The sequence below is a fragment of the Ascaphus truei genome, chromosome 21, assembly GCF_040206685.1.
Source record: "Ascaphus truei isolate aAscTru1 chromosome 21, aAscTru1.hap1, whole genome shotgun sequence".
In the NCBI taxonomy this organism is placed as follows: Eukaryota; Metazoa; Chordata; class Amphibia; order Anura; family Ascaphidae; genus Ascaphus; species Ascaphus truei.
The window spans coordinates 7,521,723-7,542,562 of NC_134503.1; the positions used below are offsets into that span (position 1 = coordinate 7,521,723).

Below are 20,840 nucleotides of genomic sequence, written 5' to 3' on the forward strand. Positions count from 1 at the left end.
GCTGGATCGCCGCAATTGGTAGAACCGCTCACGTGACGCGGCCGTCGCTTGAAAAGACAACATTTTTTTTTGTCTTTTCAAAACGCTGTCGCGCCATCGCGCTCACTAGGGCCGGCCTCTAAGGGATCCTGCAGTTTGTACGTGGCGCGTGCGCACGCAAGCGCCATCGCACACAGTATAAGCACAGACTAAAGCTTCTTCTACATAGTAAATACAATTCAGACACGAAGGGCACTGGAATGGAGCCTTCTACCCAAATAATGGAATCTGCAGAACATGTTTACATCCCTATTGTCCTCACACCTCATCTGACCATTACTAGGAAGGTATTGTAGAGGTATGCCGAATTCTCAGCGCACAGCGTTCACTATTCACTCGCACCGTTATCCTTTTAACCCCGTCCCTGCCATGGGGGTCTGCAAAGCCTTTCACATAAACAGAACCCCTTCACTATCAGAGGGGCCCTGCAATAACGCTTTGCTTTAAAATGAGTTGCAGGTCCCTCTGACTGTGAAGGGGATAACTAGGCAGTCCTTAAAGGGAAAGCAGAGGCCGTTTAAATAGAAGGAATCAGCTGTTGTGCCAGGCAGCTCTCTACAGTGGCACCTGTTGCCACATCACATAGCCCTGATCTGGACATTTAACTTTTTAAAGCTCTGCTTGCCCAGCTGTGCCTCAGTCTTCTTGTGCTGCAACCACAACACACTACATTGCCCAAGCAGTCCTTCCAATACTCAGGAGCTGGATCCTTCCTTCGCTTCTCTCAAGAGGACTCCGCTTGGTGCATCTCTCCAATGGGTTCTATTGTGGCAAAGCTCCTTCTACCAACCATCAGCAGCCTGGCATTCCTGCCAACCATCAGCATAGCAGCCAAGCGGCAGTTCCACATGGAAGCTATGGTTTATTTTTTCACCATGTTCTTCATTGCGGTAAGTGATTTATTTATTGAATTCCCTAGCCAGGCTACACTGAAAGACTATGGAATAATCTCATGGTAACCCAACCTTTGGTGTGTCCCATTGCCCTCAAGTTAAATCGCCCCAGGTAGGATTACAATCACAGATCATGTGCAACGAGGCTCTCAGGAAAATAGGAATCCCCAGCATACAGAACGGCACAGCATTCGGTCTCCCGGCTTCTCTTTTGCCTTTGGACTCTTTAGTGCTGGAGTGACCAAGAACATATTTCCGCTGGAAACCTTACACACGTCAAATGCTTTTGCAATGTATTTCAAAGCAATTATATTCAAACAGCCACGTACGGAAAGTTTGCAAAGCAAAGTGTTGTGTGCCTGTGTAGCAGCGGATAGGGTTGTAGAGACATAGAAAAGATTAGACTACTACAGTACAAGAGCCCATATTTACAAAACATTGAAGCCCATTCAAATGAATGCCCACTGAATCTTTGCCTCCAAGAGCTAGCAATCTATTTTGAAGGCATATGGAGATACGGTGACCTTTCCCAAGGTTAGAAGGAGTTGGCACTAGATTTCAAATAGGACTTAACAACATGTTAAGAGTAACGATATATATCTTCAAAGGTAAATAACGCCAGGTTAAACCACGTATTATCCCATAGCATGTATGGTGTGAACTATAAAAGCCCATTAGTGATAATGACATAGAAAACAATGTGTTATCATAACATGGCATATCCTTTTAAGATCAACGCAGGGACTTAACGGTACATTAGTTGGGTCATCCCTCCACTTGGTGTAACTTCCACCCAGACCATAAAATAGGGCTTTTGTAGGATTTAGATGGGTGTAACACCACAGTTGGTCCTAATTTAACCAGCATAGTGTTATCTCTTAGCGTTACTTCCCTCTTCGCTTCTGTCTTTCTCAAAGTGAGCTAAAGCCCTATTTCCTGGTCTGTATTTTAGGCGAAACCGTTATTGGGAGATAACCCAACGATGTGCGCCAATAACGCAGCGGGGAACCTGCGCTAAGTGAGATGCAATTCCCAGTAGTTTTTGCATATCGTTAAGCTCCCGGAAAATCACGGGCGTTCCCGTTTTAGGTAACATCACATTATCATCCCTGATTTAACAGGACGTTGTCGATCTAGCCCCACAAAATATCCAGAGGATACAGTACGTCGTAGAGAAGAACCTTTTACAGCAGTGATCCCAAATATATGATGTATTTCTTCCCACATTTCTCTATTGGAACAGCCATATTTCGCACTATATGAGGTTAGGAAGATATCTTGTGCTCTGTGTTCTTTCCTCTGGACAATGGTGTTACCAAGAAGCCCCCAACTGGTCGTTGTCTTTTCACTGCGATATGATTATATAGCGGGATTACAGCACTCACTTACAGGACCTTACAATGCTGAGCAGCACTGGAAAGTGGCCAGCATTACACTTAGATTGCAAGCTCTTCGGGGCAGGGATTGCCTTTCCCATGGTCGGGTTTGGCCTGTTGCACTTACAGTATTCTTCTTCCATGCACTGCACATGGCGGGCGCTATATAAAGATATACAAACATGCCTTGCGAGCAGCTGTCGCAGGGGCTGTTCGTCACTAGCCAGTTGAAGAAGTATGTCGCGGTGGCTTGTCAGCTGTGGGTTACTATACAAACTGCAGGCCACGTTGGTCCTCCTTCTCTTCAGGGAATTCCTAAAGCACACGCACCACAAATGTCCCCTAACCCTTTCACTGCTGGAGAGATCTGCTGGGACTCTCTGTCCCTGGTTTACCTCTTTGTTAACAGATTGTCTCTGCTGTCCTTGCAGATTTACCATGCCTGCGATGGGCCTGGGTTAGCGGTGCTGTGTTTCATGAGGTATGATCTCCTCGAGTACTTCAGCATTTACGGGACCGCCCTGTCCATGTGGGTCTCACTGATAGGTAAGCCCTGGATGTTTTGTCACGTACACGCTTGCTTGCGTGCACATGGGTGTTTGTCTGTGTGTGTACGAGAAAGGGGACAAGAACACTTGGCCATGTCTTACACGCCTGTCCACAGGGCACTACAAGTGAGCACTCGGACCCGAAAACCTTCACAACACACCTATTATGCTACCGCCGCCAGGATAAATTTAAAGGTCTTATACAGGGGAGGGCAACTCCAGTCCTCAAGGGCTACCAACAGGTCAGGTATTAGGGATATCCCTGCTTCAGCACAGGTGGCTCAGTCAAAGACTGAGCCAATGATTGAGCCACCTGTGCCAAAGAAGGGATCTCCTGAAAACCTGACCTGTTGGTGGCCCTTGAGGACTGGAGTTGCCCACCCCATGTCTTACACCTAGTTGAGAGTACCTGGTCCCCCAGAAATACCCAATGTAGCAAAACGTGTACAAAATGAGAGCAATCCTTTCAAAAGGTACGCAGATCCAATTTGAGCTCAAAGACAGTAAGTACTTGTTACATTTTAGATGTAATATAACAAAAGGCATTTATAAAACAAAAAAGGGGTACAACAGAAAGCCGACACATTACCAGTGAAAGTCCTGTAATAGGTCCCTTACGGGGTCGTAAAGTGGAAGGTGTGATTCATACACTTTATCCCCAGGGTAAGTGTCATAATGAGAACCTTAGACCCCAAAGCCACTTTCACACGTTTCGCGGACTCGGACAGAATCTCCCTACATCTCGATTTATTGCACGGACCAGCAAAGATTTGGTGACACTGACCCCCACGCAAAAGGTTAACTCCTCGGTTGCCATACTGCACATAAAATGTTACCTTTACATGGCTATCTGGTGATAATGGTGATGGCAGTAGACTTGCCATTTGGCTAACATTTTACAACTAGATAGCATTACCAGTACTTGCTGGCCGTACCATACAGTACATTTCTGTGTGTTAATGTAGAGTTTGGAAGCACATTGGATATGGGATCATCGCTTTCCGTTGCCCATGATATTCCTGTTAAGCATATATAGGTGTTGAGACATGATTTGTATGTCTGCGTGTGTTTATGGATTTAGGGGAGGGGTGCAGCGTTTGCTGGTGCCACTGTACAGGTCTATAGCATAAATCCAATTCTTTAACTGGTTTCCACATGTCACGTAACAGTGATAATGGTCCTCTGTATCCTGTATTTGGAATGTGTATTTAAATGCACAACTGTTGCTCGTCACATCAAGTTAGAGCTGTTTACATACAAGATACCTGGCAAAAATGGGACCCTCTTGTGTCCTTTTACTACATATCATATATTGCACTGCATCACAGAAAAGACAGACATGTCATGTACAACTTTCACAGCCAAAGGTCTAATTACATTTTGCTTCATGGTGACATTGAGAAAACCGACTCTTCTTCCATCCCAACGTCCTACAGCACTGGCCGACTTTGATGAGCCCAAGAGGTCCACCCTTGTGATGTTTGGTGTCCTCACCATCGCAGTGAGGATATATCAAGACCGCTGGGGCTACGGTGTCTACTCTGGACCTATCGGAACTGCCGTGCTTATGATCACTGTGAAATGGGTGGGTATCTGAGCCATGCATGAAGGCAACTAGGGAGATGGGCGAGGGAAGCTTTCCAAAAACTATATTCGTAGGAGCATTAAAAGGTCAAAGTGCAAGGTCACGTGGCCAGTTATATGCGACCGTGTTCCCCAAATGTTCTGACATTTCACAGAATTCTGGTGAATTCCCCACAAATAAAAATACCACGTTGTGAGCACATTCACACCCCATTATCTCTTAGCATGCAAGGCTTCCACTGCAGCCAGGGATTCTGGGTAATGACATGCAAATGAGCACTCAGCGTCACCTTTGGCTTGAAATCCATTTGAACATGCACCCCTGTAAGCTTACACCTGCCAAATTACACAGCTTCTCAGCACAGCCTGGATTAAAGAAGTGCAGAGCCAGAAAACCTACTCACAGACACCTGTTTTGTCCTTTTGGAGTCTCATCAGTGTGAGGCTGGGTATACTGGGTGTGCAATGTGAAGCTGGGATAGGTTTGAACCAAACATTAAATAAGTTATGGTGGGTAAAAAGAAAAAGTGACTAAATTGAACAAAAATGTTGTGAAAACCTCTAAATTTCCCAGAAAACTGCAGAAAAAATGCAGCAAAACAATAGAAGACATTTGCACAACTTTACTAAGAGCCACTTTACTAAGAGCCACTTTACTATCAGCCACTTTACTAAGAGCCACTTTACTATCAGCCACTTTACTATCAGCCACTTTACTATCAGCCACTTTACAATCAGCCACTTTACTAACAGCCACGGCATTTCTGTGATGTGTGTTTTCCAGTTAACGAAAATGAAGGAGAAGAAAGGGCTGTATCCCGATAAAAGTGTCTACACCCAGCAGATTGGACCCGGATTCTGCTTCGGGGCTCTGGCGCTGATGCTGCGCTTCTTTTTTGAGGTACGTCTTCAATCATTTGTTGCTCACGTGTTGCGTGAAGCAGAGAGATGTAACTGTGGGACTTTGGGGTTCGTTCCATAGGCCAGGAGTGGCCAACTCCAGTCGTCAAGGGCCACCACGGGTCAGGTTTTAAGGATATCCCTGCTTCAGCGCAGGTGGTTCAATCAGTCGAAGACGGAGCCACTGATTGAGCCACCTGGGCTGAAGCAGGGATATGCTTAAAACCTGAGCTGTGGTGGCCCTTGAGGATTGGAGTCGGCAACCCCCTGTTCTAGTACCTGAAGGGGGTTTCGAAATCACTTTTGGTCTAGGTAAGGCCTCGGACATGGTGTCGCAGACCGTGCGGACGGGTCCGCACGCTGAGCACACAGACAGTGTTCGCGTCCATGCGGCGTGCGAGCAGAAGCAGGAGGGGGCGCGTTGTGCAAGAAATCAGTTCAAACTGATTTCTTGGGGCGACAGGCCGGTCACGTGAGCGGTTCACCCAATGAGGGCGAACCAGCTCCGTGACGTCACTGGCACACCCCTAGACACTCCCACGGACGGCGCCTCCGCACGGGAGAAGGCATCATGTCCGCAGCCTAAGAGACGCCCAATCTCACTCACCCAAGTACTTCAACCTGTGTCATCCTTGAAACAAATAATCACCATAAATTGCCGCTTCCCCCATTCCATTGTAAGGAATATGAGTGTCCGGACTGGAATGAGGTCTTGGTAGCGGTGTATTGGTCGAGTTCACACTCCCAGACATGGGGCAAGGATAACTTCCCATGTCCCACATGCTCACTACCGGCATCCTGCAGGAGATGGAACCCCAGAGAAGAGTGTTCAGGGCGTAAGGGAGCCGTGGAGTATAAGCCATAATGAGGAGTGTTTTTACTCCGGAGGGGTGCTGCTTCTTGTCTTAGGAGAGGCAGGAAATGAGACATGAGGTCATTATATTCTGACTTGTTTGTTTAATTTTGTGTTATTTTCCGTGCTGACATTTTATGGGACACTATACTAATAAACAGTTTAAAACAGCAGCCAAAGTGGCTTAGAAAAGCAGTGGCACTATGTTTAATGATGTTAAAAAAGGGTTGTATTTAATTTTTTATTTTTTTTAAATCGAGTATTTCCAAACAGGGGGTTCACAATTCCCTAAGGGTGCGTGAGGTCTCTCCAAAGGGTTTGCGCCCAAAAATCGGCTCTCAGGGAGTATAATGGGTTACTGAGCCAGTGTGGGGTCTGCGCACTTAGTAAGACCCCAAACTTCACCTTATCGAAGGGGGGGTGGAGGGGTATGGTTGTCAGTTACATCAGGAGCTTCCAAGGCGGTCCCCACAATGCTTTGCTTCCACAGCGGCAGGGCATTGTGGGACGTGACATTTTGGAAGCTATCGCAGTGAGTGACAGCTGTACCCCCCTTGCTGCCTTCACACACACAGGTGAAGATTGGGGCCTTATTAAGCGTGTGTTCCCCCACGAGCACAGGACCCTACACTGCCTGGGATCGGTCACACAGTTTTGTTAGCGATAGTCTGATGAGTCGGCAATAAGATTTACTAATTAGGGGTTCGCGGAACAATTATTTTCTAGCAGGGGGTACATAATGTAAATGAGGTCGAGAAGTGCTTCTCTATATATACAAAGCTTCTTGGACCAAGTTTTAGAACGTTTTATGCCAGGAAGGGAAGTGCAAATGTCTCGAATAAATCCACTTTTCTTTAAAAGAGAACATGGAACCGTGAGTGAAAAAATAAGGTAAGGAAGTATAGATATAGGATAAAGTATCTGTTGTCTAAATTTAGCATAGGTTGAACTTGATGGACCTATGTCTTTTTTCAACCTCATCTACTATGTAACTATGTATATGTAACATCTCTCTTTACCCTCTTGTACGTCGGCTATGGGGTTAATATTGTATAAAGGTTCCCACAGCGTTACTTACAGCAAGACCTTCTGGGTACGTTGAATTAAGAGAGGACGCTGGAGTCACCATGCTATTTGGCTTTAAGCTGCACACTGGAGCAGACATGTAATATTGTCCCAGGCCAAATTCTTTCAAGGACAAAGCCCATGACCAGGTGTAGACATACAGTAGACCTGATAAGCAAAGTAGCTGAAGGTGCCGAACATCAGCCAATGGAAGACAGGCAGTGGAGTTCTCTGCTGCTCTAACACCCTGGCATAAGGTACAATAGGTCAAGCTGATTTTAATAGGTTCAGCGCCTAAAGAAAGGATTCAGAAGCAGCTAGATAGGTGCGGTTGGAGGGTATGATGTGGAGTTAGGAATGGCTTAACCACAGTGCTACTTCCTCCATAACATGGTTTCCTTATCTTATCTATTGCAAGGAATGGGATTACACCTACGTGCACAGCTTCTACCACTGCTCCCTAGCCATGTCGTTCGTACTTCTGCTGCCCAAGATCAACAAAAAAGCTGGGAATGGAGGTAGCCCGGCCAAGGTGGACTGCAAAACGCTCTGCATGTGTGTGTGACGGGGCAGGTCAGCGGCCATTGTGTTTGACCTGCAGCACGTGAAACCTGGATGGGACCTATAGGACATGTGACCCTCTCTGCTTCCACCCACCTAAATGATGACGCTTCCAATTGTCCAGCTGAAAGACGAGCCATGCCGGCCACTCCACCAGTTTATCAGGGAGAAGCCTTAATATTGAGAAAAAAAGAATTATGGTGGAAACTCTCCCACTGATGAAGCGTCCCTCGACCCCAATGCCAACGAAAAACAAAAAGGCTTGCGACATTCACCCCCCTCCCCTCACAAATCCCAAAGGTTGCATGGTGGCCGACATATTGTGGCCTCTTTAGACTTGGTCAACCCCTACGCTGGCAGGGGGGGGGGAGGAGGTGGGGGCCTGCATAAAAGAAAAGTATGAAAAGGGGAAATTAGAGATAATTTGTGGAAATTGTCATATTTTTTAGGCTGAGCAGCAGGTGAGGTTGATAATGCTGCTTTAATCCCGATGACTGTGGCTGTAACGGGTTTGGGGTCCCATCTACAACAAAGGGCTTGACCCCAGGTGGTCCTGAGGCTTATTGCAAAGCAAGGTTTTGTTGACCCCTGCAGAATTAAAGATGTCAAAGTCAGGTTGTGGCCCAATTCCAACCAAACAGATTTGCTGCCAGAAATGACCCTTCCTAATGTAATATATTCCAAATTCTCTCGTCCCTTCCCTACATAGGAATCTTATTTTATTAACGCTCCGTTGTTTGTATATTTTAATTTTATATTTTCCTATTTGTTTTTTTTTTTTAAAGCATTGCAAGATGTTAACAGAGGTGTAAACTTGTTACGGTGTGATAACGTGTTTGATTTAAATCAATCGGTAATATTAAATGTTGGGTTGTCTACCCCCGCTGCCTTGTGTCTGAGTGAAAGGAGCACGCTGAATTTGTTTACCGCGGTTCTGTACACTTCATTACACACGGTTTGTTTGTGTTCGAGTCGTGTAAACTGCCCCCTGGAACCATTCCTGTTGATGTCATGTGTGTTGTCCTGAGAATACACACAGCTGACGCACAAACCTGGCGTGTCTGGTGGAGTTGAGTGGTATCTGTCTCATAGCAATCTGACAGGGCGTTGATGTCTCCTCCACCCAAGAGGTCTGCGTGGAGTTTGGTAACCCTTTCCATGCCAGAGGGGACGTCCTCTTATTGACACAAGCAGGAAGTCAAATAAGTACTTTGATGCAGTACCCCGACGCCAAGAGATGAGACAGGAAAACGCCTCTCTCTGCATCAAGTTTGTTGCCTTGTTACAAAAAATTGTCTCCTATGTACCAAAGTCTGGTGACTGAGACACTGATGCTTATGAAAACAGAATAAATAAAATAGCACTGGGTTTTATCAAAGGTAAAAAATAAATTAACAAAAAAGACCTTTTGCTCCTGGTTCTATTTTTGGGTGTTCTTTTATTTTGTCCTAGAGCGAAAGTACATACTTTGATACATACCCGTCAAAGAGACTCGCCCAAATGGCACGAGAGGTACTAGGACTCACACCCAGGTTATCCACTCCAAAGACAGATCTGCTATCATGAGGGCTCTTCTCGTGCCCATTTGTAGAACAAACGGCCCCTTAATTTGAGGGGAAATGGTGAGCATCGGAAAATGTGAGTCTGGGCGCTGTGTGATAATTGCTCGAGTTCAATGAATGGATCTTTAGAGCAGAGAGTCTGCTCGTCACACCTGGCATGAGTAAGGACACAGATTTGCTAAACGGTGCTAGGCCGTGTCCATCTTATTCAAATGAATTAGCCATATGGTGCCTTACATCACGGGTGCTCAACTCCAGTCCTCAAGACCCCCCAACAGGTGAGTATTCCAGGATATCCCCCCTTCAGCCCAGGTGGCTCAATCAGAGGCTCAGTCAAAGACTGAGACTCTGATTGAGCCACCTGGGCTGGAGCTGGTGCTGATTGAGCCAACTGTGCTTAAGCAGGGACTGACTAAGCCACCTGTGCTGAAGCATGGATATCCTGAAAACCTTACCTATTGGTGGTCCTTGAGGACGGGAGTACCACTACCTTACGACATACTGTAGGAACCTTTATGCCGTGTCCATTATACCTGAATATGTAAACTGCAACGCCTTTAAATTTTAAGACAACAAAGTTACATTGTATTGATGGACAATCAACGAATGTTTTAAACCATGTGGGGAACTGACTGGGTTAAAGTCCAGATGGAACTAAAAGCAGAATATCCAGAAAGCTTCTTTGTGTGTTCAAGACATTTTATAGGAAAAAGAAGACGAAAAAAAACAAAACAAAAAAAAAAACACAACATCTTTTTGTTAACCTTGGCAAGAAAGCCTGGTGCATGTTAGAAATGCACAACGAAGGTTTCAACCCAAGAAAAACAAGACTCCACTTCTGCGTTTCTCCTTTGCAGTGTCAGGGGCTGGCACAGCCCCATCCCTGCGAGCTTCTCATACCTGAATGGAAGAAGCCTCTTTTCTCCTGGTCTCCAGGAAATAGAATCTGGAAGCTCCATTCTCTGTGGTCCCCAAGGGGCAGCTTGTTTTGTCCCTGCGTGCCCAGACACTTTAGTTCTGTCAAAGTTCCCCCCGTAGTTCTGAGGCTGGTTCTGTCATGGCCACCAGTAATCCTTTGTAAGCTTAATGGGAATGAAAGTGGCAGTATCTTTTAGGTATATAACCAATGGGTACAGAGATGTAGTCAACCCAGATTATGCTGTAGGGCATTTTTTGGGGCAGGGTGACCTGAAAACGTGTCCCATCTTGCTTCAGAGCAAAATAGGGCACTGTAAGAAGGCCCCCCTTAGTTTAGCCTCTTTGGACAACTGTATTTCATTGACTGCAATACAGCTACAGCCTTGTGTACTTACTGCAAATCAAATGGTATCACAACTGGACACTGTGTTACACAGCAAGTATACAGCTATATGCAATGCAGGCACAGGTACAACAAGTAAAGAGTGGGTCCTCCTGTGGTCAAACGTTCTGGGCCCCGATTCCCCCTCCAGCCCCTTCCTCCGTAGTGTGCTGCTGCCTCACTATGAATTCTGAGCATGATGTTTCATTGCTCTGTGTGACAGGCAGCCACTGAGCTGTGAAAAGCCACATCCCAGAATTCTTAGCGCCAGCTCAGGAGTCACACCACCAGGACCACTGGGAAGAATGGGCCTGTTGAGGGTGTGGATCCCAGTGCCTTCCACTGGTCACACTGGTCTACAGTTTCGTCCCTGACTACAGGCCTCTCCGTTAGTATTCATGTTAGACAAAATGGAAAGTAATGGGATTATTATATATTGTAGTATAACATCCTAGAATTCAATGTAAAAAACGCATATTTTCTGCTACATTAATAAAAAAATGCACAGATACAGGGGCGAGGGAACGAGTCACCGCAGGGTCTCGGTGCAAATCAAAACAAAAATGGAACCCCTTCCCCCCCACAGGGCCCCACCCGTAGAGTAGGTCCTTACATGGCGGTGGTGGAGGGAACCCACCCAAGCGGCGATTGCGAAGGTTGGACCCAACGTTCGGTGGGGCATACCTTCCATGTTAGGACCACTTGGGTGGGCTGCAAACAGGTAAAGAGAGAGGGGGGGAGGGGGGCCCTTTAGAGAAGCCGGAGCAGCGTTCCGGCGTGTGCAGGATGGGCCCCTAAAGGTGGTGGGCCCTGGTGCAACCAAACCAGCTACACATATGGCAGTTCCGCCGCTGCATAGATACATACATACATACATATACATACATACATACATACATACATACATACATATACATACATACATACATATACATACACACATACATATACTTTACATACATACATACATACATACATACATACACATACACGTACATATACATACATACATACATATACATACATACATACATATACATACATACATACATACATACATACATACATATACATACACACATACATATACTTTACATACATACATACATACATACATACATACATATACATACATATACATACATACATACATACATATACATACATACATACATACATACATATACATACATACATACATACATATACATACATATACATACATACATACATACATATACATACATACATACATACATATACATACATACATACATACATACATACATACATACATATACATACATACATACATATACATACATACATACATACATATACATACATACATACATACATACATACATACATACATACATACATATACATACATACATACATACATACATATACATACATACATACATACATATACATACATACATACATATACATACATACATACATACATACATATACATACATACATACATACATACATATACATACATACATACATACATATACATACATACATACATACATACATACATACATACATACATATACTTTACATACATACATACATATACATACATACATACATACATATACATACATACATACATATACATACATACATACATACATACATATACATACATACATACATACATACATATACATACACACATACATATACTTTACATACATACATACATACATACATACATATACATACATACATATACATACATACATACATATACATACATACATACATACATATACATACATACATACATACATATACATACATACATACATACATATACATACATACATACATATACATACATACATACATACATACATACATATACATACATACATACATATACATACATACATACATACATATACATACATATACATACATACATACATATACATACATACATACATACATACATACATACATACATACATATACATACATACATACATACATATACATACATACATACATACATACATACATATACATACATACATACATACATATACATACATACATATACATACATACATACATACATATACATACATACATACATACATACATACATACATATACATACATACATACATACACACATATGACACTGCCCTTATTTTCTATGATGAACATTTTGTTTTAACACTTGGGACACGCAGAGATCAAGTCAAACCCAGGCGCCCCACTTCAAAGATCAGTGCTTTGTTCACATCGTGGCTCTCCATGCGGCTGAGCTGATGGGTAACCCGACTTTCTACCTTGAAGAGGCGCTCGGCCCAATCTCTCTGCCAGACCCCGGATTCCTCTCCCCCAACCTGCTCAAAGCTGTTACAGAAAGGTGGGGAGGAAAAGGTCACAGAATCCGTCCGAGCTTGAAAAATACTAATGGTTTAAAAAGTGAGTGGTGCATGCGAGGCCGCCAGGAAGCGAGAGGGCGGGATCCTGCTCCTGCCACCCCCCCTCCCCCCCCCCCCCCCCCCGGTGTGACTGAGCTCATTTATTGGTTTATTGAATCCTAATAAAAAAAAGAAATTACTGGCAGTGCTGTCTTAAGCCACGTATGTTGCAGCCTTGAGATCACGGATTACCAGCTACCAGCGTGTGTGATACATACAGCTGCTGGGCAGTGATGGGGGAGAAATACTGTCCGTCCCTAACCAGGTCGCAGTGACCTAGGTGAGGGGAGTCAGTGGAAAATGGTACACAAGGGCGGTTTCCCCCTCCCCCGCAAGACGAGGCGACAACACAGCTTTGCTCTGGCAGCAAGGAAGGGGGCCACCACAAGATGAAGTCAACACCTCAATCAAGTTTGGATCAGCACTTTGGTACCACTGAGCAGCATGTCGGAAATCCCCTAGCCATGTAACACCCTCTACTTCCACTTTCAATAGCCATACGATGGCTTAGCACCACTTAATAAATATGGCCCCAGATCAGGGGTGGGAGACTCCCGTCTTCCAGGGCCACTAAAAGGCCAGGTTTTCAGGATATCCCTGCGTGGGCACAGGTGGCTCAATCAGTGGCTCAGTCTCACTCCGGGTTGATCAAACTACCACGGATCTTTAGATTGACAAACAGAACACAGAGGGTTAACAAACCGGAGTTTATTTAATTGGAGCCAACAGCAAATCACACAATACATACAGTACAAACGGTAAGATAACGGGTAACCCCTTGTTAGTCTCCATGTGAGGTACTGCCGTACCCGGGGAAGCTCTGGAAGTCATTTTAGGGGGGAGAACAAAAGGGGGGTTCTTTTGGCGTGAGCAGCACAAAGACACAGGAACAGTCTTTTCCGTGGAACGATACGTGTCCGACTTCTGGGACAACTGTGGGCACCTATTCCAGATAGGTGTAGGGTAAAGACATAGCTTACCTCCCAGGATCGTTTTAGGGGGCAACTCTCTCCGCTGCCTACTCTAAGCCCAAAAAAACCCTACTCTAAGCCCTAACCATAAAAAAACGACCCCAAGCCCTTACCCTAAAAACCCTTACCCCAAGCCCTTACCCTAAAACCCCTACATTAACCTCCTAACCAATAATAAATCTTACCATCGAAGCGATAGTGGGATACCCCAGATCACCGCTTAGTGAATCTGTCCCTTAGTGCTGTATATTAGCTAGAGGCTTAATAGAAGAACGCAGAAATTACCATGTTGCAGTGATCAGGGCTAAATTATAAAGCAGCTTTTTTTTTTTTTTAAATAACCACTTTAAAAAACATGTTTCTACATCAATAATATAATACCATTCAATAAGTTAAATAGATACAGCTGTAGTGTGTGTGTGTGTGTGTGTGTGTGTGTGTGCACACACTTATCTGGGGAACTCACATTAGCCAAAAAGTACTATAGTCATATAGTCAAGGAGTCTACTTATCATTGTGGGGTGTAAATAGGAGAGTCAGGGTGACCTCAAGGGTCCAAAGAAGTATTGATAGGGTTGCCAGGTGTCCAGTATTGATCCGGACTGTCCTGTATTTGGACACTGTCCAGTAAAAAATTAGAGGTAATGCTGGACGTGTATGTGTCCGGTATTACCTCTCTATGCATAGTGACCTGACCGGCTTGGGGGGTTAAAGTTACAATCAGAAGCATATCCGAAGGGGGGAGGAGAACAGAGCATAGTTCTGCTAGAATAAATCAAAATATACAATAAATGGTGTAATGAGGTTATATCTTGATCCAAGGCTAAAGTCAGTTAAACCCACAATACAGAATTACATCAGCTCGTGATCCAAACTCAATGAATAGAAGCTGTTTCTCCATCTCAAATTCCCTCTACACATTCCTCCCCCTGGTCTACAAATCTCTCCATGGTCTTGCCGCCTCTTGCCATTCAGCTCTCATCTCTCGCTACACACCTACCCGTCCACTTCGTTCCCTGACTGCCACATCCCTCATTCCCCCAGCCTCCTGTGCCTCCTCTCGATTCCGATCATTTGCCTTACTCGCCCCCCTCCACTGGAACAAGTTCCCCCACCACATCGGATGTGCCCCCTCCCTAACGATCTTCAGAAGCCAACTCAAAACTCATCTCTTCTCCATCGCATTCCATGATCCCCCAGTTACCTCCTATCCCATCCCCTCTTTCACCCCACCCTCCCCAACACCCATGATCTCACCTACACTCACCCCTTTCTAAAGTCTCTCCAAAAAAAAACACCTCACCAATCCAATTGCCTCCACTGTCCGACCCATCACCATGCCACCGACAAGCCTAAATCCAGAGACCTGACCCCAACCCCTGCCCACTAACCAAGCAAGTTTTACTAACGAATGTACAGCGCCCTAGATAGGGCGCAATATAAACATTGGTATAAATAAATCTCCGTGTATTCGATAAAGTCAAAGTCATGACGTGCAGCAGTTCACAGCGCGCGTACAGACGGTGCTCAGCATCCTAATTATGGTGACCCTGCCTAATGATCATGTGAGAATATTGATCCGAATGGGAATAGACACAGTTACATAGTGTACGAGTCCCTCTTCCTTTTGTGGAGTATATGATGACCCAAACGTATTCAAAAGGACACATAGTGTATAAAGCAGAGCCCCTCGGTGTGGAGAACCTCTCCGGCATAGGCACGGTGAAGTGTCACCTTTTTTTGGCTGGTGTAGTCCTCACGACCCAACAAGGTTCAGGAAGGATTGGTAGAGGTTTCCAGTTGGTTCATGGTCCATATGGTAACAAACCCATTTATTATTTCTTAGGTTAGTTCTCCTATGAACATGTCCAGTGCTGGGATATACATTCATGTATTTGTGAAGTTTCATTATGTTGGACCATTAAATAAGGGTCACAACCCCGCAACAAAATCTGATAAAAGGAGGACCGAATCAGGGGGATCATTTATCATTTGCACTCAAAAGCAATTTAAACAGGTAATCAGAAGTTGGGACAATTCTTTCCAGGCTCTTCTACTAGGTACGAGACGTCAAAATCATAAGACGGTCTCGGAGGCAGAGATTAGGGGTGATCAAGGCAAATCGGAAGCAAGGATCATTATTTTAATCTTATGCCTCCTAGCTGCACTCTTGATAGCCCTCTATGTCACTGGTGTTCAACTCCAGTCCTCAAGGGCCACCAACAGGTTTTAAGGATTTAAGGATATCCCAGCGTCAGCACAGGTAGCTCAGCCAGTCCCTGCTTCAGCACAGGTCTTTGACTGAGCCACTGATTGTGCCCCCTTTGCTGAAGCTGGGATATCCCCTATACCTGGCCTGTTGGTGGCTCTTGAGGACTGGAGATGGCCACCCCTGCTCCATGTTAAAGACCAACAGTTTGATTTAACCAGAAGGAGGTCCTCAGTGGTAGGCAGAGACGTAGCATGGCTTAATGTTTCAGAAGCTACAAATGTTGCCAACAGCAGCGCTTCCGCGGGTGAAAGAGCGCGGTAGCGTGTGGTTGATTCGAAACAATGGCCGCTTCTTCCGCTGTTGCGTAAATTCCGCCGCAGCGCGCAAGTGGCTGTAATAACGTTGGCAACTTCTGTATGCTGGATCCGAGGAAAAGCTGTGGCACTGAAACGTGGTAGTCATGACTTGACCCTTCCTTAAAGTGGAAGCGTCCGAGATCTCGTGTAGTGCAGGCGAAGCCTCCATTGTGGACCTTGGTGATTCTCAAAAAGTGGTGAAAAACTCAAAAAATGGCCCATTTTCTTAATAAAAAAAATAAGTAAAAGAAATAATGACCCCCTCTCTCTGGTTTTGGTTTGGATATCACTCAGATTTGAGCGTTCGTTCCTAAGTCAGGAAGTTCACGCAATACAGAGGTCGAACCCGCAAACCTGCCCACCCTTCCTAATCCCACTTAACATACCGGTCGCTCTCAGAGATGACCAGACGCCGATTTCAGATACGGTTTTAATGTCTGCGATCACGCGCTTGCATTACGAAAAACATAACGTTACCGGCTTTGCCGCCGGACCAGGGCCTTTCAACGTGTGTGCGGGAGTGGGATAATAACCTAACGTCTGCAGTGCACCGCAGGAAGAAAAAATAATAATACAGGGTAGAGAGTCAAGTGCACCATGTGCTTTCAGAGCAGGATATCCCGTAAAAAAAAGGTACAAAGCAAAAAAAAATTATAGACATTTTCAGCAGACATAACAGTCTGTTGTAAGTAGCCCGTTTAAACGGAGTGCCGTGCCTGCAGGGACAGCTGTAACCCTGCCAGGAACCTTGATGTTTTCAATAAAGTAGGTGTTTTTGTCTAAGTTAAAGTCTGGAGGGCTGACCTTTGTCAAGTCTGCTACTGAAATTTCCTGCCTCTCTGTTATTCTCCTCTTCTGTAAGATGATCTGAAACTCTAAACCTTTATTGCCCCTGTTAAGTTGTCTGCACAGTTCCCCCCAGCCGGCTTCATACTGTGTCTTATTCGCTGCCGCTGCTATATCGCTTATACCGTTCTCCATTTAACTCCTTCGGCCCGCGCCAGCTCGTGGCTAATGGGTTCTGCACATTTCCTTATGGCAGAACCAGGCGCAAGTACATTTCGGGCAACACCACGACATTATTTTTTTATTTTTTTTATTTACGCTCTTTAACGTTCTTTTTAAATTGACTTTAAAAACAGAAAATAAGAGATTTTGTTTCCACGGCATGAATATCGCACAGGTATTTCTCATTTACAATCCTGGGGCTTTAGTAACTTATTTATTTTCTTGCCTAGAGCCGACAGTGCATGCAGTGCTGTACAATGTTTGCCGGCAAGAGTCCCTGCCCCATGGAGCTTACAATCTATGGTTTTGGTGCCTGAGGCACAGGGAGATAAAGTGACCTGCCCAAGGTCACAAGGAGCCGACACCGGGAATTGAAACCGGTTCCCCTGCTTTACACGAGGTGTCATTGTTTGCAGCTAGGGTTGCCAGGTGTCCAGTATTGAACGGGACTGTCCTGTAGTTAATCAGGGCTCCACGGATTTGCTCAACAAACTAATTTATTGCCAATAGACTTGACGTTTGGGCCCCACGGACCTTTCTCAAACGCAGAAATGGCATAATTATCCATCATTATGCCATTTCTGCTTTGGAGAAAGGCCTGTGTGGCCGAAACGTCCAGTCTATTGGCAATAAATTAGTTTGTTGAGCAAATCCGTGGAGCCCTGAGTTTCTTCATTTCGTTAACCCTGGATTGACACAGAGAATCCTGAACCAGGAGCACCGGTAGTTGTATCCCCTTTTGATTTTTTATTAGTGTGCAGCATTTATTTATCTTGCTACTGTCCTGTAGTTATACACTCTGTGCAGTAAAAAACGAGAGGCAATACTGGACATGTACAGTATGTGTATATCGGCATTGGTGGGATTCTGCCGGTTCGCACGAACCTGTTGCTAAAATTTCACAAGTTTGCCGAACCGGTGCACGAGTCTCTTACCAGCATCTTCCCCCTACATATCTGCTCAATATGGGCATGCGTTGTCAAATGGCGCCGCGTTGCCATGCCAACTGCATCACGTTCCGTCCGCTGCTATGGCAACGAGACGCTACGTGATGTCATGACGCTACGTGATGTCACGACGTTACGTGGTGCCGCGTTGTCATGGCAACGTGGCGCCATCTGATGCCGCGCAGCCATTTTGAGCAGGGAGAGAGCAGGGCTGTTGCTAGGGTCTGGGCAACTTCCTCCATCCTAATTGGCTGCTGCTAGGTAATGCAGTCAGTCAAGAGGAGGCGTCAGGAGCCTGGGGGTGGGGCCAAGGAGAGGAGGAAACAGCATGGAGCAGTGAGACTTGAGAGGTGTGTGTGTGTGTCTCGAGCACGTCGCACCTTTCACCATTTATGTCCAGTATTTTTGGAGAAGCCACATGGCAACCCTATTTGCAGAGTCAGTGTCTTTACTCGCTGAGCCGCGCCTTCTCCCCGAGATTGATTTTAAAACAAGACACAGATAGTCCCACTTCTTTTTAAAGCCACTTTAACCACCGCCCAGTAGGATTATCACGTGGTATGCAACACATTAAGGACTCTTTGCTTGGCTACTCCATTAAATACAGATACATACAGTACAGTAGATGTCTGAACCGGATTTATTGGCCCAAATTTACTAAGCGATGCTATAGGACACCTTCCCCAAATTCAAGTAAAAAGCACCCAAAGGGCCTTATTCTATATATTCTGAACAAATTTGGTTCCAAATACCTATTGCAGTAAATAGGGATTTTCGGGCCAAACTCAGTGGCTTCACACTATGTAGAATGACCCCCTAAATGTCGGCCATGGTCTCCGTCCATCACATCCTCTGAAACCTTACCGGATGGCCAAATATTATTCCCCATTACTCCTGCCCGTCACTCTTGGGTACAGGGTGTGAAACGCCGGATTGGCTTCCTGAGCTAAGAAGCAGTGGGCTTATCGTGGTGGGGAGATATTAACCGATAGTCTCCATAATAAGATAAAGTAGGTGCACAGTGCCGCACACACTGCGGGCTCCTTATAAGTTGGAGACAGTCACTTTGGGCCAAATTCATTGTACAGATCAAAGCCCCAAAGGCTCTCACTTGAACAAGACGTCTAAGGCTTAGCACCATTTAATAAACCTGGTCCTATACTTATATACGATTTAATTTTTTTTTTTATATATATATATATAAATAAATATAATGTCAATTAACAAACTCAAATGATACACACACCCATACACACATTTCATTAACAATTGTGATGTGTCCAGTGCTGGTATTTTATATCTTCAAATATCAGGTCTACACAACTCTTCACTATTCATACATAATATTTATATATGTAAAAAAAATGGTTTTAAGGATAATGAAGGGTTAACTAGACGTGGTATTTGAGTAGACGGAGCATTAAGGAAGTGCGGTGGCTGTGAGAAGCTGTTATTCCCCCCAAAAGTGACAGCTTGTATCACATGTAGAAACGGTTCATTACTGTTAATCTGTGGCCGTTTCCCGGAGAACAATTTCTTTCGATTAAGCCGGTACGCTGCCCCCCAGGCCCGGCTGCCCCCCAGGCCCGGCTGCCCCCCAGGCCCGGCTGCCCCCCAGGTCCGGCTGCCCCCCAGGCCCGGCTGCCCCCCAGGCCCGGCTGCCCCCCAGGCTCCACTGCCTTATCCAAGAGCTTCTTTTTAATTTCGAGTGCAAATGTGTATTACAGACGGCCGCTGGGTGTTAGGAATGTGTGCGGCACAGATCACGGGCACTGCATTATGCACACGTGCTTCTATTGTGGCACAGATACTGAACCTCCTAACCTAGGGGTGCTCAACTCCAGCCCTCAAGACCCCCCAACAGGTCAGGCTTTAAGAATACCCCAGCTTCAGCACAGGTGGCCCAATCAGTGGCTTAGGTGAAGAGCCTGCTTCAGTACAGGTGACTGAGCCACCTGTGCTGAAGCAGGGATATCCTGAACCGCTGACCTGTTGGGAGGGGGGGGTCTTGAGAACTGCAGTTGAGAACCCCCTTGCTCTAACATGCGGAGATATAGCGCACAGCAGGCGTGGCGTTTACCATCCCACGTAGAGCTGCCGGCGTTCAAACAAGAGATGTTAAATCTGCCGGGGCCGAATGCAGCCACGACTTGCGGCTACCGCAGGGACGGGGCGGCTCAGCAACGACACCGCCTCTGCAAACAATGACAC

At 45.4% G+C, this 20,840-nt stretch overlaps 1 protein-coding gene and 1 long non-coding RNA gene across 3 annotated transcripts in view; one reads left to right on the plus strand and one right to left on the minus strand.

Annotated features, from left to right (window-relative positions):
- LOC142472391 (uncharacterized) overlaps window positions 1–20,840 on the minus strand; it is a 33,682-nt gene that overhangs the window by 3,323 nt on the left and 9,519 nt on the right. The gene's annotated exons all lie outside the window — the stretch shown is intronic.
- Window positions 558–8,800, plus strand: MYMK (myomaker, myoblast fusion factor). The gene is made up of 5 exons (XM_075579496.1): window positions 558–929; window positions 2,740–2,854; window positions 4,293–4,441; window positions 5,225–5,341; window positions 7,677–8,800. The coding sequence occupies exons 1-5, from the start codon at window positions 795–797 to the stop codon at window positions 7,821–7,823; spliced, it is 663 nt and encodes a 220-aa protein (XP_075435611.1). The 5' UTR covers window positions 558–794; the 3' UTR covers window positions 7,824–8,800.

Coding starts and splice junctions, on each gene's coding strand:
- MYMK (XM_075579496.1), top strand. CDS start 795: ATGGGTTCTATTGTGGCAAAGCTCCTTCTACCAACCATCAGCAGCCTG. Junction 2,855..4,292: donor CATGTGGGTCTCACTGATAG/GTAAGCCCTGGA, acceptor AACGTCCTACAG/CACTGGCCGACTTTGATGAG. Junction 5,342..7,676: donor TGCTGCGCTTCTTTTTTGAG/GTACGTCTTCAA, acceptor ATCTATTGCAAG/GAATGGGATTACACCTACGT.